Raw genomic sequence first — 27887 nt, forward strand, 5'->3', positions numbered from 1 at the left:
TGCGGCGGGAGCGGGGCGGGCCCGGGCGGCCCCGCCCGCTGAGGGCCGGAGCCTCGGGCGGCCGCGGCGTGTGGGGCGGTGCATCGCTCCTGGCACTGTCACTGGGCACCGTCTGGCACCATTCTCCTGGCGCATGTCAGAGATACTGTAATGTATCGAGATCCCTTCTTAGACTTCTCCAGACTAAACACAGCCAGCTCCTGCAGTCTCTTCTCATAAGAGATGTTCCACACCGTCCATCCTCACTGCCCTCTCCTGTAGCTCCACCCGTTTCTTGCACTGACCAGCGCAGAACCGGACAGGGCACTCCAGAAGTGGCCTCGGTAGGGCAGAGGAGGTGGGAGGATCTCCTCCCCAAGCCGTGGCCACACTCCTTCCACTCCAGCCCAGGATAGCACTGGCCCTGCTGGGACAAGGCAAGCACAGACAGCAAAGCCGTCCTCCCCAGAGGGACCCTCCTCCTCCTCCAGCCTTTGCCCTGCTTCTGTCTCACAGGTGCGAGCCTGGCTAAGCACTGTTTCAGCATCACTTGGTCCACAACAGCATTTAACAAAAACCCCAAAAACCCACCCTAAACCAAAATAAATCCCCACCTCATGGGCTTGGATCCCCCAAATTGTCAAGAAAACATCACCTCACGTTTTATGTGTCAGGTCTGTTTGATGTTTGAACTGAGTCTGGGAATAACATCCCTGCTTGGAGGGTGGCCAGCTCACACCAGGAAAGCGGGGAACTAGCAGGATGACAAAAACCATGTGAGATAAGGGCAGGTTCCCGTAAAAACACACAAGCACTAACTTACACCCAGTAGTTTTCTGAAAAAAAGTTACAATATACAGTTTTTGACATGTTTATAACTTACTACATAATTCTATGCTGAAGCCATGCTAATGCTAATCACACAGCATCATTTCTGCCTCAGTACATACCAAAAGCAGTTTAGTTTTTCTAAGGAAAAAATGCCAGAATGGTGTTTCTATGAAAATCTTTGCAGAGTTCCCATTGACACCACCTACAGTTCACTCAAAACTGAGGTACATCTATCATTGATTGTTTATTCTCTCTCAATCAAAACTCACATCCAAATAAAGTATTTATTGTTTACGATAGTTATGCATACTTTGCATATAAAATAGGTGTCTCAATAGTTCTCATTGTGATGTTTTGGTATTAAATATTTCAGTAGTTCAAACAGAATAATTTTTATTTTGCTGCATAATATGGTATGGGATGAAAAATCTCAAAGTTGAGATATTCTTACCCAAGTAATAATTTATAAAGTTAATTGCCAAAGTGAAAATATGCTTGGGGCATTCATTTATCAATGATACCTTTTAAGATTTTGTTTCTTAAGGCAGAGTGGATGATTTTAGAACAAGTATTTTTATTTGGCACTGTGAGTGTCTTGACTTAATCGAGCTGCAAACTCAACGAGCGTTCTGGTGGGCCGCCCCGCCATGCCCTTGCGCAGGTACGGCACCTCATCCTTGTTGGACATGACCCCAGCTATATCCAAATGAGCCCAGTGGGAGGCAGTCACAAACTCCTTCAGGAATGCAGCAGCTGTGCATGCTCCTCCAGCCCTGTAGGAAACAGAAAGATGTATTGCTCCCAAAGCAATTCCAACAGCACACATATTAAACAAATGGGTTGAAAGAAAGGGGCACATAGAAGGTGTTGGTTCATCTTACCTGCTGTACTTTCCAATGTTGCTCACATCTGCAAGAGGACAGTCTGTGACTTGTTTTGTGTAATGCTCAAAAAGAGGCATCCTCCAAACTCTGTCCCCTGTCAAAATGCTGGCCTGAAAAAAAAAAAAAACAATGTTTTGGGAATTTCTTTTTCTAACTGTACTTGCAAGTCCTGTTTTCATGCATGCTTCTTTTTGTTTAGGTTTTACCAGTCTAAAAATCTGCAGCCCAAGATATTAGGTTTTTGGAAATACATTGTTTGCAAAACAAAACAGGCAGTCCTGCTTTTTAGGCACTGTGGTGTCAGCCAAAAGGCAACATCAAAAGACCACAATTTTTATCTGTTTTCCTTTTCCCTGACAACAGAAATCCTTCCCCTCAGAGGCTTCCTTGATCCATCGCACCTCAGCCACTCACAAGGCCTCTCTGAATTTCTGTACCTCTGTTGTTAATTATCTTTTTAACATAGACTAATTAATGCCAGTAGTCCAGAGTTTATCCAAATGTAGTGAGTTATCAGAACATGCAGATCCATGAGATGTTTGGTGTATGATACTACATCTCACTGAAGAGCTAGTAATTAATAGTCAACATTATTTTCAACTAAATATAGTACTGACATCATTCCTCTAAAATTTCAAAACATAGTAACATCATTCAGATTTGCATAAAGACTTTCAGTAGTGTGCTAACTTTTCAATAAGACATATCACTGATTTATTACTATTATGATTTAACAATAATGCAGGTGATCTACCTCATAGAGGTGAGTCCAAAGCCAAGATGAGTTTGTGAACACTCCAGTCGCAGCAGATCCCAAGGCAACATCCATGGCACCTAAAGGAACACACCTTCAAGTTTATATGAAATAAGGCAAAGGTAGAACTGAGCTATTCCTTGCATCCTGACTCCTCACAGAACTTTCCATTTTTAATTCCCAGTATCAGTAACAGGAATTTATCAGACTGCAAAACTTGAAGACTTTAGTATACTGACATTTTTGAAATTCTGAACATTTTTATTTAATTTATATATTCCAAAAAACGCAAGAAATCATAAAAATTATAATATTCTGTTTTCCATGAAACTAAATTTTCTGATTTCAGATTGATGTTTCTTAAAAATAGTTCTAAGATCATGTGTTAAACAATAACATTATCCTCTAAAAAAACCCTAGATATTATTATTTTCATATAGAAAATACAAGTGAATGGGCTTTTTCCAGTTTATAGACCTCTACAATTTTTGAGCTGATACTTTCTCTTTTGTGAATTTCACTTACATAGATTTTTGCACATCATGTGTAAATTTATTTGATTAAATATTTAATTTATTAAGATAATCATTATCAAAATATTAAACCATATGATTAGATATTTATCTATTTCGTGCCTCAGAACTGCTTCTCTAATAGCAACACTTAATCCTTAGTGAGATGAAAATAAAAAAAAAAGTAGTTTAGCAAAATATGTCAAAGAAATTTCTATGGGAGCCCTCCTTCTTCCTGCTTGGTGCCCAAGGATCCCAGATAGGAATACTTTTATACAAGCCAACAATCTTAAAACCAGTTTCCCTTCTGTCTATTGAAATTTTCCACAGCATTTGAACTGGTAAAACTGATGGAACATAATTTAAGGCATTAGCAGAGAATCTATATAAGCATAATTATTTTGCTTAACATATTAATTAAGCAACAGAGTAGAGTTCTGTCTGAATTACTCTTCCATGTTTGCTTTTATTTCAGCTACAGTCACCTCACCCGTGACAGCCTGTTAGTGAGTTCATGCATACAAAATTGCTGGTTTTAAATTTAAATTTACAACTTCATTATTATACAACTGTAGAGATGAAGCAATTAAAACACACTTCATAATGCCTAAAAGTATGCAAATTACACAAAAAATACTTCAGTCAAACAAATTCCTGGGGAATGATGACATCACGGAGGCCTGAGCCAGCTCCCAGGGTGGGAGAACTGGCACTGGCAGGGTCAGAGCTCAGGCACCCTGCAAGGCCTTCAGGAACCTGCCTGGGCTCTGTGCCAGAGGGACTGGGCAGGACTGCTCCATGAACATGGCACCACCTCTGCATCACACAGGCCTGGGAGCTGAGAGGGTTCAGCTCAGAGATGGAAGAAGCACAGGGAAACACTGTGCACCAACACTGACATCTGTGTAGGTTTTCCTGCTCCGGGCTCCAGCTGGGCCGAGCCAACCCAACTTCATCTCCACTGCTGAGCATGTACCCTGCATGTCCCCTCCCCACTCCAGAGTCACACAGGCTGCTGTCCTGAAACATGTAAAATCATCTCATTGCCTTTGAATTAAAGGGGGGTGTATATACACAGCACAAGTAATCCACAGCCCAACTAATGAGTAAGGCAAAACTGACCTCAAAGTGAGCAGGGAAGGAACACTGCTTACCTGTTAATGTTGCAGCATTCACAATAGCCCTTGCATTAAAATTGTGGGCATAACAGAGAGCATCAGCTAACAGCAGTCTTCCTTCTGCATCTGTGTTATCTACCTTCAAAGGCAAAATCAGTAAAAAACAGATAATACACCTCTTTCACTGATGTATTTCTCACATATTATCTTAAATAGCTGCTGGATAGAGACCCTAGAAACTTCAGGTAATGAAAATTTACTCAAACTACATTGAAAAGAAGAAAGAAAAAATACAGCATTGATACACAGTTATGTGTATAAGGTAAAAGTGTATCTGTAGCTGATGTAAGTCATCCTTCAGCACTAAACCTCCTTGCATGCTGGGCCTCTGTACTGATGGCTCCTCAGAAGAGCCTGGAGACTGGAGAGGTGTCTCAGGGGAGCACAGAGGCTGCAGCATGTGCCTGGAGCTACCAGCACTTACTTGCAGATTTCTTCTTGGTGGGGGAATACCCACCCAGTCTTTTTCCCTCAAAGCAGAGGGTGACTGAGCTCAGTTTGCAGAGATGAATGTCAAAAAAGAGGAAGGTTCAGCGAGTCAAAAGTGGCAGAATCACAGAAATTCAGACAAAAAGAAAGCCATCTACTTCTGCATTAAATCAGTTATCTACAGCACAAGGACCTTCAGTACAATTTAATCTCTTAGATGAGTATGGAACAATTTGTAATAAATATGAAATATGTATCTTGGGTACTGATTTGGCAGGCTTCTTTGGACCAACAGCCCCTATGACTCAGAGTTCTGATTGTACTGAGCATTTTGGCAATGTAAAGACCGTGTTACATCAGCAGGAAACATCAGTCTTTCTCTGATGTCTTACTCCAGATAGCAAAGAATTTGCCTCAAGAGTCTGCTGGAAGCACTTATAGTTATTTATTTGGACTTAGAGCCTTTATTTATGAGCATTGTAACAACCTCTTGTGCCAAATGAGCTTTTCCAGCATGCTCAATAAATGACTTTACTGTGCAGCTTTTCCTAGCAATTTATAAGACATGTCCCATCTCTTCAATCTATATTTGAAAAACCCTACCATAGCAATTTCTAGTTAGTAACATGCTTCTTACAATTTTAAAAACAGTACATTTGCACTGCTAATCTAGAAGGGTTTTTTAAATGTACTCTGACTGCAGTCAACTTGGTTGATGAAACCAGCTCACTAAAAGTACCCAAATTTCAAGTTTCACATGCATACCTGTATTGTTTTTCCATTCTTGGCTCTAACTACATCTCCAGGCTTGTTTGCCTTACCACTGGGCATATTTTCACAGAGGGGTGCCAAACCTCAGAGAGAGAAAAAGAAAAGTGAACTACTTGTTTCCTTCTCAGAAAAGCTGTAGAAAAAACCTACTTAGATAAATGCCAAACACCTCCTTAAGAAAATAGTACAAGTCTAATTTTGAAATTAAAGTAAAAATTCAAGTTTTCCCAGTTAATGGAAGACACATGGTCCAGTTTTCAATCAGGGAAACTCCTCTGCATGATGCACCACCAGGCTCTCTCACCTACAGTACTTTACCACTAAGGTTTTCTTCTACATTTTTTTCAGACAAGTGATATCAGAGGAGCAAAAAATACTATTTTTTGTCTCCCATGTATAATTATTCACATGTAAAGGAACTTGTTTCTTTCTGAAATTAAAAACTTCTCAAATAAACACTGAGCCATTCAAGCTGTGCTCGCTGTATAATGTCTAGAGTGGTCCAAGGAGTTGTCACATAACTTCAGCCACACCAAGAACAACTAGAAATGAGCAAAACACAGGCTCAGTGTCAAAACTGCAACTATGACTGGGATCGTGGAATGAACGAGGAATTTCACTCATAGGGAAAGCCTGCACCTGGCACAAGGTGCACAAGTGGAGCCCACTTTTCATGATGTACAGACGGGCTCCACTGCCATCGCACGCTTGGTGAGGAACTCCGTGAGGATGTCCGTGGGCACCGCTGCCCTCTCCTGGCTGAAGCACAGAAGTGACTAAAGTACCAGGTTAACTCAAAGTCGAGCTTCTCAAACTAAAAACTATTGCACACCATGTTCCATGTCATTGCCAACCGGTCTTGCCACAGCGTCTGAATCAGCTCATTTAATTTTACCACTGTAGAAAAAATAAACTTCTTTTTTTCAGGAAAGAAAAAAATCATTGCACATGCATAAAGGCATCAGCAGACTGGTTTGGTTTAGTTTTCTGCTGGGGTATTCACCTAAGGAAACTAGAGCTGATCCCTCCTCCTGTTCATGCACTTATGGAGGTAGCTTGGCACTCCTGACTCCTTTTCAGTCTAACTGCTTATACAGAGATGCACATTCCTTCTTGTAATGAAGGATCAGGACTTTCCAAAGACTCATTGGAAGTATCTTTATTGACAAATATTTCTTGCTTAAGATGTAAAAATCATACCTTAAAAATCTTGATTTGGTGTTCTAATATTTTATTCAAGAACAGTAATTTTTTGATATGCCAGTAAAAATGGAAGAGAGATTGAGCAAGGGAATGAGAGAAGAGGATGTGCAAGAGTCCATGATGTTTGTACATGGCTTTTACCATTGCTAACACTAGAAAAACGCTCTCTCACAAAATGTTGTAGAACTAAGGTTTTTGGGTTCTCCACACAAAAACACTTACCAATTATGTTCAAAGGCAGATTTAGAGCTGCTGCTGTCACAATGGCTGAGCAGACAGTTGCTGCCCCTCCCATGTCTGCTCTCATCGCATCCATGCCCGACGACGGCTTCAGTGAAATGCCACCGCTGGAACAAACAGCTCAAGTTCCATGTCACATACACTGGTGATGTTCTGTCCCTCAGTGTGTGTTAACACCAAATAGCAGTAAATGCTAAACCTGGGGCTCCAAGTACCTCTACAACCCTAGTAAATAAACTGGAAGCAAGGTATCTGGGTTTTCATTTCAGATAAAATATTACCTCCTCCTAATCAGGAGACGATAAAAATCCAGGTAACTGCAGTGGAGTAACTCCTTGATCTTCGTAATGGCAGTGCACATAATGAACAAAATAATACACTTGGTAAAAATCAACATATGGATGGGGAACTGACTGATAAATTCTTCAGCAGTATGTGACATGGAAAGTAGTTATAAGGAACTGCTGTGAAGAATGAACTATTTTCTATTTCTTTAAGCATCATCTAATGTCCAGTGACATACTGCAATTCTTAACATGCAAATCCTTCATCCACAGGTTTGTTCAGGACAAGAAAAGAAATAGCACCTTCTTTATTTTCTTTCCCTCTGAATTTCTTTCTTCCCCTTACAAGATGATGGCATATTAATTCCTACTTTGGTCAACTGATGTTATCTTACTGCCAGAAAAGGGAGCACAAGCTGCTATATAATGCAAGTTCAGTGGAATGGCATTGGAAGATGTGCTGAGCAAAGAAAAAGCATCTCCCTGTTGAACATGAATAGCAAGAAAGCATTTTCTCCCTCTAGTAATTAAAATACTGGCATGCGAGCATACATACCTGTCAAATGTAACTCCTTTTCCTACAAATACCAATGGGGAGTCATCTGTATTGGCACTCCCTAAATAGTGAATCTCCAGAAAGATGGGAGGTTCAGCTGAACCCTTAGCTACACTCAGGAATGCTCCCATCTCTTGTGTTGTTATCCAAGACTCTGGTCTGGAATAGAAACATGTATTAGTTTTATTATTTTTCCCAACTGGACACTTTGACCAAGGTGATTTTTTTTAAAGATATGATTCTTGATGGTTTGTACACAAACTATTTCATTTTAGTTAGTTATTTTGGAAACTGTAGTTCAAATCCAACTACTACTACCTTTTCTGGTGAATCAGAAAAATACTTCCAAAGTTGCTCTTTGATTTTTGTTTTGCTTTAAAAAACCCAACAAAACAACAGCTTGTCTACAGTTTCTGCATCAGAAATACTGATCTTTCACTTCCTGTGAGGCTGTAGATGCTAAAGGTATATGAAGTAACAATATTGCAGCAGGTTACATTTAGCTTTCTGCTAGCAAGATTTCCCCCAGTCTTTTGCTTTCAACAAAATAGTCTCCAACACTTGCACAACCAGTATGCCCATTTCTACTATAGAGCAGAAAGTAGAAATTCAGGGGCAAGAAGCACCAGCTGTGCAAATTCTCTTGCAAGGGCTTTTATGGCTCCATCTCACATTTTTAAAAACTATTAAAAAAATCCCAACAGTAACAGCAATAAATAGAAGATGTTTTATCACCATATCCACACAAAAAAGCAAAGGTATGTAAAAAACCCACTTGGGAAGAAAACAAAAGGTACTTAATATTAGCCCTCTATTCACTGAGGCTTCTTCTTTTCACAGCACATGTGTTAATTAAGCAATAATTGACTGCATGGCTAATTGACAGTTAATGATTTTACTGCAACACAGTATCTTGCTTCCTCTGCAAACTAGCAGTTCATTTAACCCTCGACAACAGCCTGCAGTCTGGGCACCCCTCACACCTTTTCCCCAAACACTTCACCCTCTTTTGTCATTTGAAGTAGCAAAGGGAAAATGAGATTTGAATAACTTCAGATTTGAATACCCTGGAAGGTATCTTATCTCACTATTATGGTCCTCTACCCTACAAAGGAATCATTTCCATGGAATTTACCTTATGTGGACCTTCACATTGCTGAAAGTTCTGAGCTTCTGTTCAATATGTTCAGCAAATTTGATTGGAGTTATATAATTAGCTGGAGCCTCCATGAGGTAGCGAGCGAGGTTCTGCCCCTCAGCGTAGGTAACACCTTTTTGCCAGGCTTGACTTTCAGCACTGAACAGCAACACACAATGATCAGGATTATAGACATTTGCAAAAGTAAGAAAAGCATTCACATATTTTCTTTCTTAAAATGCAGTGTCATTAATTTGGAGAAATTAAGACTATCAGTTATCTTGGTACAAGGACTCTAGTATAGTAACTCAGCTGTGGTTCTAGTCAGTGCCAAATACTTCAGAGAAAGCTAGGAGAATCCAAGAGTAGACAGATGGAAAATTATCTATCCAATTCATTAGGTCTTATCCTAATCCTTACTAATCAAAGGTTGCCTTAAATCCTTAAACACAAGGTTTAATACCCCTTCTGAAGTTTGTAATCACATTACTTTTAACAGCCTTGAAAGTTTTTATTTACCATATAAAGTCTCCAATTCTGTTTCTCCCTTTACTGAAATATGGTTATGTGGTAAGAATGGAACTTGGATCTCATTTCTCAGTGCATTCAAGGCACTTCACTAAGAAATGACAGAGCAAACATTCACAGAGCTGCCTGTGTAGGAAATGGGGAAGTCTCTCTGGTTACTTTGACAGACGACCAGTACAAAACCTTTCATTTTACTGAGACAATTTACTTTATAAGTTATCACAAAGCAAGGCATTGAACAGGATTTTGCCTCTAAAAAGAGCAGGACAGTGATAGAGGAATGCAGGAGGAATATACAAATATTGCCTGGATATGGAAGGATCTGCTTCCAGATTCCCCAGTTCTTTGTGCTCAGCAATAGAGTTTAAGGAAGAGGGGCACTCCTCATGACAGGAAGAGAGACTCAGGACTTAGCTCAAGGATGATGGACATACACAACTCCTTGGCAGCAGGCAGAACATATCTGAGGGTTCTGAGGGAGCTGGCTGGCATCACTGCAAACCTAGGCTCTTTCAGTTTGAAAGGTAAAACTGAATGTGGTCCCTGATGACCCTGAGGTCCCTGAAAAGGACAAATATGCATCTTTAAAAATGCCAAGGAGAATATGGGGAACTACAAGCCAGTTATCCTAGACTAATTCCTTGGAAGTTTGTAGAGAAAGTAATTTTGAAAGCCAGTTCTAGGTATATGAAGGACAAGATGGACACTGGGAACCATAATTTTAGATTTGCAGCAAATTCCTGACCAACTTAAATGAATTCTGTGATGACAGAGTTTGTCACAGAGGACCACAATGGATGTAATTGATCTTAAAGGTCTTTTCCAGCCTTAACAACTCTGTGATTTTTCTTGACTTTAGCTAGGTTTTCAGACAGAGTCCTTGCAGACAAATTGAGAAAACATGAATTGAAGCAGGAGTGTGTCTGAACACGGACACATCTCAGAGCTGGACAGTAAGACAGTAACAGACAACAATCTCAAGATTCAACACGGAAAACTGCAATAGGACACAAAGAAAAAAATTGACTGTGAGTGTAGTTAAGCACTAGAACAGATGTTCCAGTGAGGTTGTGGAATTTTCAACTCAGGAGATATTTAAATGTTGACTAAACAAAGGCCAGGCTTTAATGTTGTAAGTAATGTCCACGTTATCCCTAATCCAAGCTGGAGTTGGACTGAATGACCTCCAGAAGTCTTTTCCAACCTAAATTACTATATAAAAAAAGTTACTTCCATAACCGGTCATAGGACCATCTATGTTTTCAGGAAATGTTTATTTAATACAAATTTTATCAGTTTCTAAACTATCTGCAGTGCTACAAAATAGGAAGAGTGTTTATTTTACATATAACTTATCAAAACATGCTTAATCAAGAGGCTTCCACTTTATTTCACTAACTTTTTTGTAAGGAAGAACTTGTTCCTGCTTAAAGTACATACAGGGAATTCCTCTCCCCTGCAGGACAGAATATCCTATACCAAATATCCAAAGTCCACTACAAAAATTGTTCTGAGACCAAAAGCCCTGGTTCTACTTTCTGCTCTCAGTAAGTGATGTCTGTTTAGAGAGCAGAAGAACCCAGGCTTCTCTTCTTGCATTAAACTCTGTGAATGAAAATATAACAAATGAACTATGTAAAATATATCCATAGCACATTGGTCTGGTGTCAGTTAGCATTTCCTGATTCTCCAAAGGATTTATCCATTTATGGAATTTGAAATACCTCTTCTCCACAATTCTGGTACACAATACCAACAGAAGTCCTAGTATATCACAACTTTTCTTTGGGTAGCTTTTACTTTTTACTTTTATCCTGGTTCTTTTCTATGAAGCAGCATTTATTTATCCTTAACCTCTGAATATGGCACCAAAACACATGGAACAAACACGATGAATATACCTGAGATGTAAGATACTTCAGGAAATTCAAATGAGCGGGAGTTAAGAAGAGTACTGTTGCTACCCCTATTCTTTCAGTTTTGTTTTTCTCATGCACAAGCATGCCATGCATACAGTTTTATAAACAAGCAAACAAACAGAAGAATAAATAGGCAAGCTCTCCTTTGCCATCACCTTCCATGAAGCTGAGGAGTAACTACAGGTTTCTTTTTTTGCTTCAGCTCGTTATATTCATGCAATCCAAGGACAGCACCTTCTGCAGCTGCTTGTGCATCTCCACAGGGGTCAACTTCCACACAAGGGATCTCCAGGTCCTGGATCTGCCTGCAGCCAACTAAAAAATACAGCACAGAACTGAAGGCCAAATAAAAAATACAGAACAGCAAAACAGCTGTCTGAGGTGATCAATGGGACATTGCAAGGAAAAAATAATTTTAACTAGAGATAACTGAGTTTATAAGTAAGTCAGTCAAAGAGACCATGTAGCAGAAGAATGAAAAATGCTAATGACCATATACTGGCAAATTTTTACTAAAAATATCAGTTGATGAATTATAATTATTAAAATGTTTCACAAGAATAAAAAAAAGCAAAGATCACAGATGTTCTGACTCCTTAAAGCTCATTCCATAGCAAAGTCAGGCTCTATCATTCTGGAGTGCTATGAATTATAGCTATCTACAGGTATCAGAAATTTGCCATAATTTAGATTTTTGCTAAGAATATGACTATTCTTTTCTTCCAGATGAGTTTATATACCCTTTCATAAACAATGTATTCCATAAATTCTATTTTGTTCCCAAATAATTTAACAATGTTTTATGTCAGCTACAAAGTGAACATTAATTAAAAATGTTAATGGCAGCTACAGGCTAGCACTTTGGACAAACAGCTGTCATCCAATCAGACTATAAAGTCTTCAGTGAGAACTCCTAATTCTTATTTTACACACTTAGATGCAGCAATCATCCTTGATTAAGATAAGCCCTCTCTGTCTTCAACAGATAACATACTGAATCATAGTACTGATGTTGTGAAAGATATTAATTTATAACACAAATATCTTAGTTATTATATAAGTGTGCATACTTAAATATAGATATTTATATAAAATAGATATAATATATGTACGTACTTAAGTACAGAGTGACCATAAAGTCAATTGGTGATGATCCTGGGCTCCAAAATACTAATTAGACAAGAGCCTTTTCAATATCACACTGTTTAGGAAAGTTATTTGATATAAATCACTGCTGTTACCTGTCTTCAGATTTGATTTACATTCCTGATAACTCCTTGCTCACTAAGGAAGAATTTCCATCAGTATCAGTGACAAGTAAATGCATTTACCAAACCATACAGTAAGTTGTGCGTTTCAAAACAAAGGCATACCTAGACTTGGTCTTCAAAAGTGGAACATGCTGCAGAACTGCAATTGCTTTACAGACAAAATGCTTAAAAATTTTTAAAGATATTTAACCTGCAACAGCCGTACGGATGTTTTCTTTGCCTTCATTCCAGTTTTCTTGTTCGTTTATTCCAGCATTCTTCTTACCCAAGCCAACTACCACCACACTTGGAAAGTCCTAGATGAAGCCAACACAAAAATGGATTAATTTTCCTCATTGTTACAGCCACAGCAGAGTTGTTAAAAAGACTTTACTTTCCAAATCAAATCAAGCAAAGCATTAAAATAGATGCAGTACTTTTTCTATATCAGGCACTTTCCATTAAGAGTGCCTGCATGGTGCCGCTGTGCTGTGCTCCCAAAAATTTGCCACAGGCATGCAAGTCTATTATTCTGTTGTCCAGTCCAGAATCATGTGCATTGCACATGGCAGGCAGGGCTTTATGCTCAACACCTGGTAAATCTGGGCACCCAAGGGCAAGCCTAAGAGTCCTTGGAAAGCACATCCAGCCTCCAAGCTGTAAGAAAGACAGAACTTATCTGGAGAATTGTAACCCTTTCTGGCACAGTGCTATATTCAAGAAAATAAAATCACTTCAAAAGCTCAGTGTGGTAGCTCATCTCGGGAGTTCTGCTGGCAGGATTTGCCAGGTAGCAAACCTAAGCTGCACAAGGGTAGACCTCTCCAGAGCTCAGGAAAACAATGTAGCACAGCAGACTACATGCTTGCCTTGTAAGCTGCAAGGGAAAGGAAAGAAGGAATGAGTACTAAAGGAGCCTTTTAATAGTGAAGTCAAATTTGTATAAAGCTCCAAGCTATATACATGAACATATATAATGTTCCTATAACTCTTAAGAAAAAATTAAGTTAATGTTAGGCTTTCCCATTTCTGTCAGCCTCTAACAATCAGCTGTCAAACTGCTACACTGTAGTAAAGCCCTTTAGTCTGCAAAATGCTGAAGCTTGTGTTAGCTTTCTGGAAAATCAGTGATATCAGTTAACATTCTCCTGTCTTCTATTGCAGAGATTTGCTACTCACTTCAGAGCCCATCCTGTATGCAGAACTGGGACCTTCAGTGCACTCAACTTCCATGAAATTTCTGAGAGCCTTTTACCAAGTCCAGTTCACCTGCGTGGGGTGTCCTCACAGGAATTTATACATGGTAGGCAATTCTCACTACAAATGGATTTATTTCAGATTATTGAAATAGCTTTAATGTAAGATTCAGTTACTTAGAGAGGAACACCTAATGTCACATCACATGCCTTACTAGGACTCCAAAAAGGCACAGATCATGCCATATTGGTCAGCTTCACATATGTGCATTAGTTCTATCCCAGCTTCTCAAGTGGAACTAAAAGCCTGACTTTGAGCAGATGAATCCTCATCTCATAGCCTTATGTTCTATCATGCCAGTGCAGGAAAAAGTCCTGCTTGAAGAACAGTCCCATAACTTGTTTTCAGAGGTTTCAAGCACCTGACTTAAAACCTCTGACAAAAGCCTATGAAGGGACTACCTTGTCTGAGAACTGTCAGGTCTGGAAGGTCTTTGCACCTATCAGTAACTCCTCACAGACTCACCCCTCCTGGACACAGGAGGCATGGAAGTCAGATCCAAAACTGCCATGCTTTAGCTCATTCAGGAAGCAGCTATTCAGAGCACAGCACCTTTGGGGCAGACTTGTTCACATCCTCTCCATTTGCAGCACCATGGAGGGAGTGCAGGAATGTGCAAAAGGCTGTGCAAACATGGGCAGTGCAGAACAGGAGTTGAAACAGTCAAGAAGAGGGAAGAAGAGCCAGCCACTTATACAAGCACAGCAGTGAACTCAGCATAAAATTAGATGTAAGGACAAACTTCACACATCAATCAACTAGCATACAAAACCACAAAGTTCATACCTGATGCAAACCATGAAATATACGTGTTTTGCCTTTCTTCAAAGGTGGCCCACATCTAGGAAAAAACAGATTATTTTTGAAGAAGGCCTTACTTGTGATCAACCTTACAGTACTGCATTTACTCCACAACCACACAGTGTGCCACACATGTACTCGGATGCTTGGCTCTGTGCTCATTCAAGGCAGGGGATGGCTCCCATGAAATTTTTGCATGTTTGCTCAGTGATTGGTTTTATCATGGGAGCTCCCCTCCAATTGTTTGTGGAAGCAAACACCAGCCTGATGGTGATATGGACACACACAGTAATAATGAAAAAAATATCATTCCTACTGGTATTTGTAGGTACTTGAGTCCTTTTCAGGAGCTTATCACACACTTACAGGGAGAGAAGTGCTCTCAGCTTTCCAGACACAAGCCTATCAAAAGCATCTCCCGCACTAGTGAACTGGGCAGCACCATCGCCCTTTTCACTAGAGTAGACTCCCAGAACAAGACCCTAGAAAAGAACACGCGTTAATGTAAACAACACGAAATTTAGAGGCCCATCAGAGTCAGCGAGCACAGCTTTCAAACTATTGCTAATTCTCTATGTATTTATCTCAGTTTTTGAATTTATCTAACATGATGCATAGAATAACACTTCTGTAAACCAAGATCAACTACAACTACTTTAAAGTGTGAAAAAGAAGTCAGATACAGCATAAGTGAACTTACAATAATTTTGCCGATCACAAAAAGGCAAAAACTCTTTCAATCAGTAATTTTAAGTACAAAAGAGCTTCTCCCCGCCAGCGCAGACGCCCAGTCTGGCACCCCCAAGAGCAGCGGGGGGAGCCGCACCGCTCCTGCCTCAGCTCCGGGGGGCACACGGGGGGCTCAGCCGAGAGCCCAGCGGAGGAAGGGACACACAACCCCGGCTCCCCGCTCACCTTCCCGGCCGTGTCACGGCTGTAGCCCCGCGGCGAGGGGCCCTGCGCCGAGCAGCTGCAGGCCCGCGGCACGTCCCGGGCGAGGCGGCGCGCAGCCCCGCTCCGCACGCAGGGCAGCAGCATGGCACCGAGCGCGGCACCGAGCGCGGCAGCGGCAGGCAAGGCAGCACGGCGGGGAGGGCAGGGGAGGGGAAAGGAGCAGCGGGGCCGGGCCCGGCGCGCACAGCGCCTCATCAGCCGGCGCCGCGAGGGGCGGTGCGCGGCGGCCGCGGGGGAGGGCCGGGCCGGAGAGCGGGGCCGGAGAGCGGGGCCGGAGAGCGGGGCCGGAGAGCGGGGCCGGAGAGCGGGGCCGGAGAGCGGGGCCGGAGAGCGGGGCCGGAGAGCGGGCCCCGGGGCGCTCCCGAGCGGGGATGGAGAGATGGGGATGGAGAGCGGGGATGGAGAGCGGGCCCCGGAGCGCTCCCGAGCGGGGATGGAGAGCGGGGATGGAGAGCGGGCCCCGGAGCGCTCCCGAGCGGGGATGGAGAGCGGGGATGGAGAGCGGGCCCCGGGGCGCTTCCGAGCGGGGATGGAGAGATGGGGATGGAGAGCGGGGATGGAGAGCGGGCCCCGGAGCGCTCCCGAGCGGGGATGGAGAGCGGGGATGGAGAGCGGGCCCCGGGGCGCTCCCGAGCGGGGATGGAGAGATGGGGATGGAGAGCGGGGATGGAGAGCGGGCCCCGGGGCGCTCCCGAGCGGGGATGGAGAGATGGGGATGGAGAGCGGGGATGGAGAGCGGGCCCCGGGGCGCTCCCGAGCGGGGATGGAGAGATGGGGATGGAGAGCGGGGATGGAGAGCGGGCCCCGGGGCGCTCCCGAGCGGGGATGGAGAGATGGGAATGGAGAGCGGGCCCCGGGGCGCTCCCGAGCGGGGATGGAGAGATGGGGATGGAGAGCGGGGCCCCGGGGCGCTCCCGAGCGGGGATGGAGAGATGGGGATGGAGAGCGGGCCCCGGGGCGCTCCCGAGCGGGCATCCCGCGGGACGGGGGCTAGGGTTTCCTCACGGTCCGGCACTGTGAAAAATGCATGTATTTTATGATTGGCTTTTCGCAAATATTAAAATGAATATTATATGTGTTGTGTTAGAAAGTAATGCTGTGTTAATTATCTTAAGTAGTGTGTTAAATACAGTTTTAGGTTACAAAACATGTTAAAATAGAAACTATGCTATGTAGGATACTTTTTTAAAAGACTCACAGCGAGATAGCAGCCACAGGACACCTACATCTTTCAGAGCAAAAAAATTTATTGCCCTCTTATCAGAAGAAACGAACTTCTTCCCACATCAAAGGCGCTGTTAGGATTCAGAGGAAGAAGCTGACGATGACCAGACAGAATCCTGTGTTTGAATGGAATTTTTGCATCATGTATGAAGTGTATGAATATGCAACAGGCTATTGCTTTTAAGGGTTAATCCTTTGTTAATGGGGGTCCTTTTTCGGGCCCGTGCTGCCCAGAAAAAGGTACCCGGACGTCCGTAACTCTTTGTCTCTATTGTCTCATATTGTCCTAATTCAAATTGTCCAAATTATTATTACTCTAATTGCATTACTGTTTTTATAACCATTTTATTACTATTAAACTTTTAAAATTTTAAAAACAAGTGATTGGCGTTTTTCACAGGCATCATTCGTGCGAGGGGGCGGCTCAGCTTCACAGTGGATTTTTCCCCTCTCGTGGCATGTTCTAGATAGGTGGTCGTACTTCTCTCGGGGGTTTATCACAGATTTAGGCAGCCCTAGTCCGTGTACTTAATTTGCATATTGAAGATTAAAATGTGAATTATTTAGGAAAAATAAAACTTTATTGCAAACGCATGTTACTGTAACAATTTCAGGCTGAAATTACGGAAAGAAATAAAAATATGGCAAATGAAAAACACAAAACAATGACAATGACTGTGGTTACATTCTGTCAGGAAAGTTCAGAGCAGAATACAGGGTCATCGCTGTAATATCAGAAGTAGATTTATGGTGAGCAAAAGTACTGCACGGAAAAGAACTGGTTAGAGTTTGCTGACAATTGTATTGTCAGTCTGAAGAGCACTGAACATGCACTGGATTTTAATTTCAGGTGATTGAGACATTTTTTGTTTCTTTCCCTGCCCTGAAGTGTAAAGCATAGATTTTAAGTATTTCATTTAAATATGTAAGAATAAGACACCTTATGAATATATATATAACAATGTTTGCTTTTCCATACATCCTTAAGTGGAGTTAGACTGTTAGATAAGCAGAACATGATGTAGAAGGAGCTGGGCCTGTTCCCACCTCACAGCTTTTCCCATGAAGTGGTAGAGAGACAAATAACATGTTTTATTAAGGACAGCAGCACTCAGAAACAATGACTGAGGACCCAATTTGATTTATCTTGTAAAAATACATATTTCTAACATTAAACCACAATATTATTTAAAGAGTCAAAGTGGCAATTAATTTTCAGCTTCATTTATTTTGGCAAGGCTCTTGAATTAACAGTTTTTTAGTTCTTTGAACTCCATAGCTCCATAGCTTCTCCACATTCATGTAGTTTCTAGATATTATTCTGTACATACAAATTAAGTGGGTATTTCTCAGATATATGAAGTTGTCTTGAATTTTATGGAAAGACAGGATTGGGCCCAAAATATCTTCAAAGTTCTGGGTAGATATTACTCATAAATATTCTCATCTGGGATTTCAAATCTTCCAAGGTAAGAAATGCCCCCAGAGAATGCTCATTTTTACATGTTGAGCATGCATATGATCAGATACACTATGTGAAGCATAATAAAAATGTGTAAATAAAGTAGACCACATATATCAAGTTGCACATTTTTGAAATTAGTCTATGAGCTTCAAGGGAAAGCTGAAAAGGTCTAAGTGATAAACTTACTTATTGTTAACTCCAAGGTGGGCTTTATAATTGCACATTTCAAATATGTATACCTGCATTTAACCTTTTTTTCTCCAGACAAAATATCCCAGGGCAAATATTCCATGCATTGACCTATCAGTGTATCTTAGCAGTGCCTATACTCAGACAACCTGTGCAGCTGAAAGTTTAATTTAGCCTCACATCTGTTTCATTAAGTTTAGTTCATGCATGAGGATACTTCTGTTCACTCTGAACTGAAAATTCTATTTTCTCACAGGTCACAGCACAGTCATTGGTGAGAATGTTATTTGGTCATTCAACTTGTGCAACTACAGTATCCCACAAGGATGGTTCATAGGTCTGCTGTGAGAGAAATCTTCTTTTGGACCTTTACTGCAGAGTATGTTCCATTCTTGAATTGATTCAAACCAAGAAATTACAACACTAATCAGCCCAGTCATCCCCTTTAACTTCATGTATACAGTGCATTCTACAGGTTCTTTCAGAGCTACTGTGACTTCCCTAGTAATCCACTCCAACAAATCTTTAATCTTGTCCTTACCTAAATGGTCCCATGATTCTTATTCAGTAATATTTTTGGAGGGGTTCAAAATTTGTGGGCCATCAAGCAGTTCATTATCAGTATGAAAATGTGTTGCAACACATGCATATCAATGCTACTGAAAAGCATTTTCACAGCAATCACTCAATATGGAAGATTTAAGAATCTGCTTCCTTCTCACCTCCAGAAGAGAATTATATTTAGTAAAAGCTAAGTTACATGCCACAATATAATTCTTTAGAATTTAGACAGTAACTGTCTAAATTATACATGTTCATAGAACAATTACAAATGACAAGTATTACATTTTCTACTTGTGTAATTATGCTGCACTTCAAGTTTTTCTATCTCAAAGCCATTCAGAATTTTCTGGAAGGAGAAGGTGGTGGTACCACAGAGGCCCCTCTGGACAGTTTTCAGGGCCATAGTATTGTCACCATCTAAGACACCTTTGTAGCCTGGGTTTGTTTGCTGCCTATCCATGTGCAGGCTATTGCACCATCTTCCTGGAGTTGTGGCCCAGGGCACAGTCTGAGTCAAAGCACCAGTAAATTTAGAAGAACAATGAAGCAAGAGGGTGGTATGAAATAGGAACTTTTTCTGCTTTATTAAGTCTCCTTTATACTAAAATTGTAACAGTTCTACAACTCATCATCATAATTTTCCATCTATCTTTTAAATTTTTTAGAATAATTGTAGTGCTCCTGCAAAACAAAAGTGGCTCATGGTGTCTTGAAGAAGATAGGTGAGTAGGGCCTATTGCAGAGACACCCTCACAAATTTCTGCTTCACTCATAATCCTACTAACCTTGTAGAGCCAAACCCAGAGATGGTAGAGGCCACTGTCTCCATTCTTAATGGTATATTCCATATCCTTTTCTCAAAAATACTCACTCCTCAGGACGCATGAACTGGTCGAAACTTTGTCAAAATTATGGCCCTTCCTAAGAAAGTAACTTTTCCATCCATTTAGCCAGTTCTATTCATTTCAATACTGTTTCATCATACATCACTTTTACTTGATTTCAGATAGACTTAACAGTTATGAAGAAAATTAATCTGTCAGATTAATATTTTCCAGGTTATCTAAAAGCATTATTACCCTTAATCTGTTTACTTCCAGAAGCTGCAATAAAATGTTCATCTAGCAGCTAATAATTTTTGCTTCACAGACTAATAGAATCCCATATACTTTACATTTCTCACTTCTTTGCCTTGTGGTATTGGACAATTTCTGTTTTAAAAACATTTCACACACACACACTTAGCCTTTGCTACCCCTTAACTTTAGCCTCACAGTTGATGAAGTTCTCTTTTTCCATGCTGTATAACATCATGAAAGATATATGTCCTTCTTAATATGCTCTAGATAATTCTGTGAAAGTAAATGCCAAATATACATTCTTTCTCTTTTGAAATAACCTTATAGTTTCAAAGATATGTGATAAACATGTTGTCTTTCTAAATAAAGAAGACATTTGGTTTGATGAATATTTTACCTTAGCTTTCTAAAATACCCCAAAGAGCAAAGTTTCTTAAAATGGAAACAGTATATACTCACTGCAGATATCAGTTTGTTTTGAGAATAATGATATTTATAGCATTTGGTTTTTAAATTTTTTTTCACAGACATGTTAGTTGCTGGTATTGTAGACTGACATGTTTACAAAGGTTTGTACACAAATCATCTATCCAAAACAAAGGATGAAGAGCCAAAAAGCTGTTCCTGTCACAACAGTTCACGTGAGCAAAATAGTTTTGTGTAGATTTGTTAGTACATGATATCCTCTGCTGTAACATTGACTTCTTCTGTTTTAGTCTTAATTTTAGGGAAATGAATCTCACTAATGGCTATTAGCAGTAAATTCACTGCATGTGCTGTGGCACTTGCCACACAAATCCAAAAACAGTCTTCAAAGCGTTCTTCTAAGATAACGAACCGAAAGATATTTTCCCGAAAATTGGCAATTCTTTCTGTGAGGTGATGAAGTTTCACAGCAGCCATGAAGCTGGTGACTCCAAGTACCACAAATCCACCTGCAACGAAATTAAATGAGTACTCACCATTATCAAATCAAAACAAGACAGATATTTTGGTCATGCTTCAAAAGACTTACTGAATACACCACTGAGCACTATGCAGAGTGGGGACAGACAAAGGCATGGCTTAAACACCTTCAAAATGCTTAGGCTGTATTGTGTGGGCAAACATACTTTTATCCATGACATAAAAACTCAAGGCTGGCATTCACAGCTCCTGTTAAATGTTAACTAGACACAGTAAGCCAAGATACCACCTGGAAGTTCTGTTTTGATAGGTGTGAATTCACCACCAACTTCATTGTATTCACAATATTTAAATCAAGGAGGTATTCAGTAAGGCAAAAGAAGGAACTTGTACCATTTTCTATGAATGTGACTAGAGAAAAACACTGGAAAATTACTTTACCTGCAAGGAAGTTCCAAAGGCATGCTCCTGCTGGACCGTTAATAGCCCGGTAAGGAACTTTTATTGCGTTAAGAATGCAGAATCCAAAACTGACCAGAGAAAAGAAAATGGCCACACAGAGGAACATTATGATCATCACATGCAGGCCTGTATTCAACTTTTTCACCATGTGTGGGAAAACTGTCAAGAAAAAATAAATTGTCTATTCAGTGTATTGGATTTCTTGATGATGGCAAACATCGCACTGTGCTGGTACTTCAAATTCAACTTATATTTAAGGATTGTTTTTTTATGGAGATGTGGAATTCAGCTAGCTGCACACATCTCAGTTCCTGATGCTTTATTTTTCAGTGCATCAAGCCAGGGATTTTCTGCTACAGGAATAATCCTTTAAACAGGATCTGTGAATTCAGGTTGAAGTCCTGTTTATTTATCTAGCATGTTAATGTCTTTATCTCTGGTGCTGTATTGTCTGCTGCAAAAGAGACCTTCCTGTCTCTTTTTCACCTCTGTTAAACTCCTGGCTTGGAGCTTCACATTCCTGTCTCATGCTTTTTATCTCATCCTTTTGAAGTCTGATAGTCCCAGTTTCCTTGTTCCCTTGCTGCCTAAAATAGTATCACCTTTTTCTCTGTTTATTTTCTCATGTTCTTCTTCTTCTTTTTCTAATCCTCTCTTTACTGTTGGCTCCAGTGAGATCTGCCCTGATTTCATACATCCTAATCCCACAGGTTTGCCCTTTAAGATTCCCTTCTTGGTTTCTCATCTAGTGTTTATGGTCCCTTCATGCTTTTCTGGGCATCTGGCAGTGTTTTAGCCACAGATGTAGGAAGCTTGTAAAGTGTTGCAAGGTGGGCTTTAGCTGAAGCACTCGCATGGTTTGCTATAGACACAAGCTCTCCCTCAGCAGCCCGACACTCACTTGTCTCTTGAGAGCAGCAATTTTCTTGGTTCTATCTTCACAGACACAGTTCCTTTGTTGGAGGGCCAGATTGGCAGGAGCAGCAGGAAATGTACACCTGAGTGTTTAGTTTATCCTGCAGCCCTCTAGTAACAGAATCAGAAGAAATGTGAGTAGGGAATTGTAGGTGATGTTGACTGACAGGAAAGAGAGAAGCTGATTGAGAGGAAGTCTAAAATACAAGGTGATCAAGAAGAGACCTCCAGCTAGCATAGCACTGCACACTCATACATGTTCTGAAAAACTCACTGCCCAATTACTAAAAAGTTACTACAAAGAAGGTATACTATGTTATAAACAAATAAATAGATTCCTACCTGTGCTGTATAACTGATAAAAAACCCCACAAAGTTCAAACAAACCACCTAAAAAGTAGGCAGCAACAGTTTGTAGATGTCACTATGAACTTCAGGCATATAATTTGATCATGACAGGACAAAATTACAGTAGATCCTGTAGAAAAAAATTGTACTGTACAAATCCCACACAAAAATGATGTGATTCAACAGGTCTGCCCTTTCAGTAGCTCATTCTGGGGTTGTAGTTGGGCTTGGTGCACAGAAGACCTACAGAAGACTCTGACAATAAGAAATGAGGGGAGTAATGAGGATCAGAAATACATCTGTGAAATGGGAATCTAAAAACAAGGTTGCTTTCTGACTGGAAAATAACTGGCAGTGTAACAACAAAGCACGTGGAATTAAGGCTCCTTACAAACAATCAGAGATTTTAGGGTAGTTGTAAGGATTATTTGGTCTCTTTTCTGAGTCTTGCAGCCAAGTCCTGATGACCTGCCCAGGGCGTCTGGGTTAGTACACAGAAATAAGAATCCATGAAAAGGATATTGCCATGGAGACTCCAGACACAATCCAGCAGTGTTTGCTATGCACAGGCAAAACACGTGGCTTCCCCAGCTTGTTCCAGGGCTTGAATTAATTGTCAAAACAGAAGCATCTCATGCCAGCTTAGGTGCTTTAGGACCATCATAACAAGCCTGAGGTCTAACATACATGCTGCACTTAGGATGGGACACTTCCAGAAGCTGCAGCTGGAGGCCAGATGATACATCTTGAGGAGTACAAAAGAGCAGTAGACACCTGTTATGGCAACAGAGTCACTGTCCCAGCTAAAAAAGAGTGTTCCAGCCATAAGTCTACTTTAGTGGATGCTAACAAAGTGAGAGGTGATGAACCAATAACAGCAAATTATTGCAATTTGAAATTCTGAAGTGCCAGAAGTACTGCAATACTGCACCATATATGTTAGCTTTGTCTTCATCTATGGTGCCAGTGAAGTCCATTTATATTATCACAATCCTCACGAAAAGTCTCAAAGTTCTTGCACCCCAGTAAATGCAGAATGCTTGGAGATGAAGGGGGACATTCAAACCAAGAAAGTCAAGTCAAACCCAGAACCCCCAGCCCTGCTTACCATTGTGCTAATGTATCAGCTTTATTGTGTATTGCTGTTTGAAAGCAGTATTGTGAAAATATCAAATTCAGTAGAATTATTAAAATATTTAAAAGGGAAAATCTCTGGAACACTTGTTGAACAAAATGCATATTTGTGCCTACTGCACTTAATGTTTTACAGTTCTACCAGAGAATTATTACTAGCTTCAGTGAGAGCTCTGTTTAGGGAGTGCCGGCTCATGTCCTCCAGTTGCATATTGATGTACTCCAGAGTGACTGTGGAACATTATGCCTACCTCTCAGGTTGCACAGTAAAAAATCAGAAGGTTCATTAAATAGTCCAAAAAGTTGTACAGAGTTTTTCTCATTCTGTCTGTCAGGATGGCCTGAAAGAACTGGGGCTGGATGAGCATGACTGCTGTGTCCATGTCATGATTGCAGTTGCAGGCAGAGCTTGAGCAATAATTTGGTTACCAGTCCAAATTCATCCAGTTTAACAACTGGTCATGCTGATCTAAGTTGAGATTGCTCTGGTGCTTTTCTACATTCCCCCTGAAGTCCCACAGTCACACTTGCCTTCAATTTTTATAGAAGTGCTTGTGTAGTTATGTAGTCAGACACGATCCTATGGGAAAACAAGTATTTATTTTTGTAGGCTAAATTTTTGGCCCATTTAACTTCTGGAATACCTCACCTCAGCTACCAGAGCCATTGCAAAGGATGGGACAGGACAGCATTGCTGTGGGCCAGGCAGATGGTGAGACTGCAACAGCTTCAACTTGTATTGGTTTAAGTTTCAGTAAATGTGTACACTGAAATAAAAATCTTCAATGCAAATTGCCATTTTCACTACAGAACAGGAAGAGTGAAATTTGGAAATCATCCAGAGTACAGCTCAGTGCTTTCAAGACTTCAATGAAAATCTTTTATGTTAAAAGCAATAGTTTCTATGTTTGTTAAAAGTTCAGCAATTTTTTGTCTCCCAAGTTAATAGAAAAGAAGGTAAGAATTTCTTCAACATGTTAAATAAAGTTAGCGATATGTGCTATGGTAGACATTTGCATTAGGACAGCCAGAGAAATACAGAAATGTGTCCAGCTAAATAAATCTGTGCTTCTTAAAGGGAAAAATCCTCAGAAGAGTTCAAGAGAGAAGGCAAGAACAGTTGCAGAGGGGTGGCAGAGCAAAACGTGACATAGGAAAAAGTCAGTCAAGGGAAAGCATGATTTACAGGGTCATCTCCAAATGACTTTCACCCCCTTCACAAGGCTAAAAGGAAACTCTCCATCTAGCCCTAGGGATTTTTTGTCCCCAGCTTGATTCCAGGATTACAGAATATAACTATAGCAGAAAGTGTTATTGAAATTATAGAAAATTTATATTCACACTCCAAATGTCAAACCATAAAGACTACATATTTATTTAATAATACAAATTTGCATTCTACAAATTCTGTAAACAAAAATTATAGAAAGTTAAATTTGAACTAGATATTAGACTAAATATTCAACCAAAATTGTACTTACTTGTGAATTTGGAACGCCGCCCGCCCAAGCCACATTGGCGTATTTTGCCGCCCCGAAAGAGTCCGTAGTAAATTTCTCCAATGAACTTGACCAGCTCTGGATCTGTGGCATTGACCAAATCAGCCCCTGTTTTGCAAAGGATCTTTCCAGTCATCCACTTTGGGATCCCCATTGCAACAACAATCAAGATAAAAGACACAAAACTTATTAGGGAAGCCAAGGCAAATAATGTCTTTTTAAAGCAGCCAGGCATCCTAGTGCCTTCAAGGGATCATCTCCAAGCCCTCTCTGCAGCAGTCAGACGTATTTCCCATTTTTCATCACGCTCCAAAATCCACAGCTGAATACCAGGCATTTCAAGATACTTGTCTTTGTATTTGAGGTCCAGCAATTAACCCGTATGGTTAAAAATCAAGGCAAAAAATACATTTTGCTGCAACAACATCCTGAAATGGTTGCAAGTAAGGGCTTCATTACATAGTGCGGTGATGCTTCTTTGTAGCAAGTAATCCTATCTCTATGGCCAGTCTAATATTTCTTCAGGGGTTTAATTGTCCTGCTCAAATGACATCAAGTTTCTTACTGCAACCTCATGTGAAGAAAACTTGGAGAAGAATCCAGTTTATTGGATTATTTTAAAAAGTGGGTAAACATCTGTGTGCAAGGGATAAAGGATCAAAACAGCATAATTTGTCTGAAGGATTCTGCAGTCGCCTGAGCCGTGCTGAGCTTCCCGGCGCCTGCTCCCACCCAGCCTGTAAATGTCACTGCGGGCAGAGATATCAGAGGGACAGAAAGGATGGGTCTGCAATCTCCTGAATTACAGCGGGGCGCACGAAGCCCCTGGCAGCGGGGGCGGCCTGGCCAGCCGTGCCGGAGATCGGGGCACTCATGGGGGGTAACAAGCGACAGCTGCGATCCATGAGCGCTAAAGAAAACCGGCCGTAATTGTCCGCACTTCTACGGTTACTGCTACCCGAGCCCTGGCAGGACCTTCAGAGCCGCTAATTAATTAATTAATTAACCAACTAACAGCAGCAGGAGCCCTGGGGACTAGGGACAAGGCCCCTGACGCGGCTGGGCCGAGGCATTGGGATTTCTCCTCCCTCGCTGCCCCCGCTCCGCACGGCCCGGGCGGGCAGCCCCGCCCCTCGCCCCGCCCCGCCCACAGCCGGGCGCTGCCGCCTCTCTCCCGCCCCGTGAGGCGGCTCAGTCCGCGCCCTGAGAGCAGCGCCGGAGCGGCGGGCATGGCGGCGCGCAGGGTGCTGGTGTACGGCGGCAGAGGGGCGCTGGGCTCCCAGTGCGTGCGGTACTTCAAGTCCAAGAACTGGGTAAGCGCCGGGCCGGGAGGTGGCGAGGCGGGGAGCCTCGCGGGGGAGCAGCCGTGCCCTGCCGGGCTGTGCTGGGCGCTCCGGGGCGCGGGCCGCTAACGCGCCGTTCCTCTCGCCGTGACAGTGGGTGGCCAGCATCGACCTGGCGGAGAACGCGGACGCCAGCGCCAACGTGGTGGTGAAAGCGACCGACTCCTTCCCCGAGCAGGCCGAGCAGGTGGGTCGGCGGCGGGCGCGGGGCGGCCAGTGCCGGGTGAGGCGGTGGGGCGGTGCAGCTGCCCATCTCCCCCGGGGTGCGCGTCCCTTCGGCCGAGCGGTGCCCGCAGCCTCCCCCGGGAGTGCGCATCCCTTCGGCCGAGCGGTGCACCAGCCAGCCTCCCCCGGGGTGCGCATCCCTTCGGCCGAGCGGTGCACCAGCCAGCCTCCCCCGGGGGTGCGCGTCCCTTCGACCGAGCGGTGCACGCAGCTTCCCCGCAGGTTTGTGCATCTCTTTCGCTGCTGCCCGCGGTACCAAGGTGGCTGCAGGGATGGGTCCGGCTCCACGCAGGGAGCAGCAGCCGTACCGCGAATCTCAAGGTCCTTCAGCTTCTGCTCGTCCCTTCTTTTTAATGTTTTGTAATTCCTTTTAACTGAATATGCAGAAAGAGCTTGATCCGGGATATTGAAGGCTCAGCATATAAGGCAGTTTTGCTTTGTTTTTGTCTTGACTTTTGAGAGTTATAGACTGAACCTGGTGAGTTGTAATCAAGATGGTAAGGACACCTTAAAATGAAGCAAATACCCTAACTTAAAGATGTGTTGTGTGTAAGTAGATGGCATGCTCAAAGCATATGAACCTAAGCCCCAAGGGATCCCTAGGGTAATGCACTGGTTTCCACAGATGGGAATGTGAGAGGATCTAAGCCAGCTGAAAAAAGTATTTTGCTTTATTCTCTACAGATAGCATTCATTTTTACATTTTAAGTTTCAAGCCAATTTCTGTTCCTGATGTACTGAATACCTAGCCAGTAGGGGTTTTTTATATATGCACAACTCCTAAAGCTTGGAAGAGTAACATAGAATGTTTACAATACAATTTTCAGTATATGGTTTTGTAAAAGCTGTTGGTTTTTCTTCACTTCTTGGGAGATAGATTGTTTGCTATTTGCTTTGACAGAGAAAATTTGTAGCCAGCAAATTCATTACCAATTGCGAGGTCTTATATTTGAAAGAGAAGAAATTATAGATATCTTAAAGTATACAAGCTCAAATTTTGTGATCAGACTCAAACTGATGGTTGTGGTCTAGACAGAAGCATTAAAGAGGGCTAATCTTTAGTTGT

General features: G+C 41.8%; 3 protein-coding genes across 4 annotated transcripts in view; 1 reads left to right on the forward strand and 2 right to left on the reverse strand.

The window, feature by feature from the left end:
- Positions 1-1030: 1030 nt before the first annotated feature.
- On the reverse strand, positions 1031-15619 carry LAP3 (leucine aminopeptidase 3). The gene is made up of 13 exons (XM_059470401.1): positions 15430-15619; positions 14881-14996; positions 14500-14554; positions 12668-12773; positions 11362-11521; positions 8757-8918; positions 7622-7780; positions 6764-6888; positions 5333-5421; positions 4115-4217; positions 2449-2528; positions 1692-1804; positions 1031-1583 (listed from the first exon to the last, which is right to left on the reverse strand). The coding sequence occupies exons 1-13, from the start codon at positions 15550-15552 to the stop codon at positions 1385-1387; spliced, it is 1590 nt and encodes a 529-aa protein (XP_059326384.1). The 5' UTR covers positions 15553-15619; the 3' UTR covers positions 1031-1384.
- A 3973-nt stretch (positions 15620-19592) lies between these two features.
- CLRN2 (clarin 2) lies at positions 19593-26073 on the reverse strand. The gene is made up of 3 exons (XM_059471149.1): positions 25236-26073; positions 21337-21516; positions 19593-20924 (listed from the first exon to the last, which is right to left on the reverse strand). Exons 1-3 carry the CDS (start codon positions 25486-25488, stop codon positions 20659-20661), a joined length of 699 nt encoding a protein of 232 aa, XP_059327132.1. The 5' UTR covers positions 25489-26073; the 3' UTR covers positions 19593-20658.
- Positions 26074-26413: 340 nt separating this feature from the next.
- QDPR (quinoid dihydropteridine reductase) overlaps positions 26414-27887 on the forward strand; it is a 383857-nt gene continuing 382383 nt past the window's right edge. For both annotated transcript variants that reach the window (XR_009418259.1, XM_059469742.1), the window contains exons 1-2: positions 26414-26566; positions 26691-26783. Coding sequence is in view for 1 of the 2 variants with exons in the window: in XM_059469742.1 (XP_059325725.1) it covers positions 26483-26566; positions 26691-26783 (177 nt within the window). In the remaining variant the exon portion in view is untranslated. The remainder of the gene's footprint in view (positions 26567-26690; positions 26784-27887) is intronic.

Source organism: Ammospiza nelsoni, chromosome 4 (genome assembly GCF_027579445.1).
Source record: "Ammospiza nelsoni isolate bAmmNel1 chromosome 4, bAmmNel1.pri, whole genome shotgun sequence".
Classification (NCBI taxonomy): Eukaryota; Metazoa; Chordata; class Aves; order Passeriformes; family Passerellidae; genus Ammospiza; species Ammospiza nelsoni.

Excerpts from the sequence above, each read along its gene's own strand:
- LAP3 (XM_059470401.1), bottom strand. The coding sequence starts at position 15,552 with ATGCTGCTGCCCTGCGTGCGGAGCGGGGCTGCGCGCCGCCTCGCCCGG. Across the intron at positions 14,555-14,880 it reads CTGAGAGCACTTCTCTCCCT|ATGTGGGCCACCTTTGAAGA; the intron begins GTAAGTGTGTGA and ends GTTTTTTCCTAG. Across the intron at positions 11,522-12,667 it reads CATCCGTACGGCTGTTGCAG|TTGGCTGCAGGCAGATCCAG; the intron begins GTTAAATATCTT and ends TGTATTTTTTAG.
- CLRN2 (XM_059471149.1), bottom strand. The coding sequence starts at position 25,488 with ATGCCTGGCTGCTTTAAAAAGACATTATTTGCCTTGGCTTCCCTAATA. Across the intron at positions 21,517-25,235 it reads GCGGCGTTCCAAATTCACAA|TTTTCCCACACATGGTGAAA; the intron begins GTAAGTACAATT and ends TTTTCTTGACAG. Across the intron at positions 20,925-21,336 it reads CCTTTGGAACTTCCTTGCAG|GTGGATTTGTGGTACTTGGA; the intron begins GTAAAGTAATTT and ends ATTTCGTTGCAG.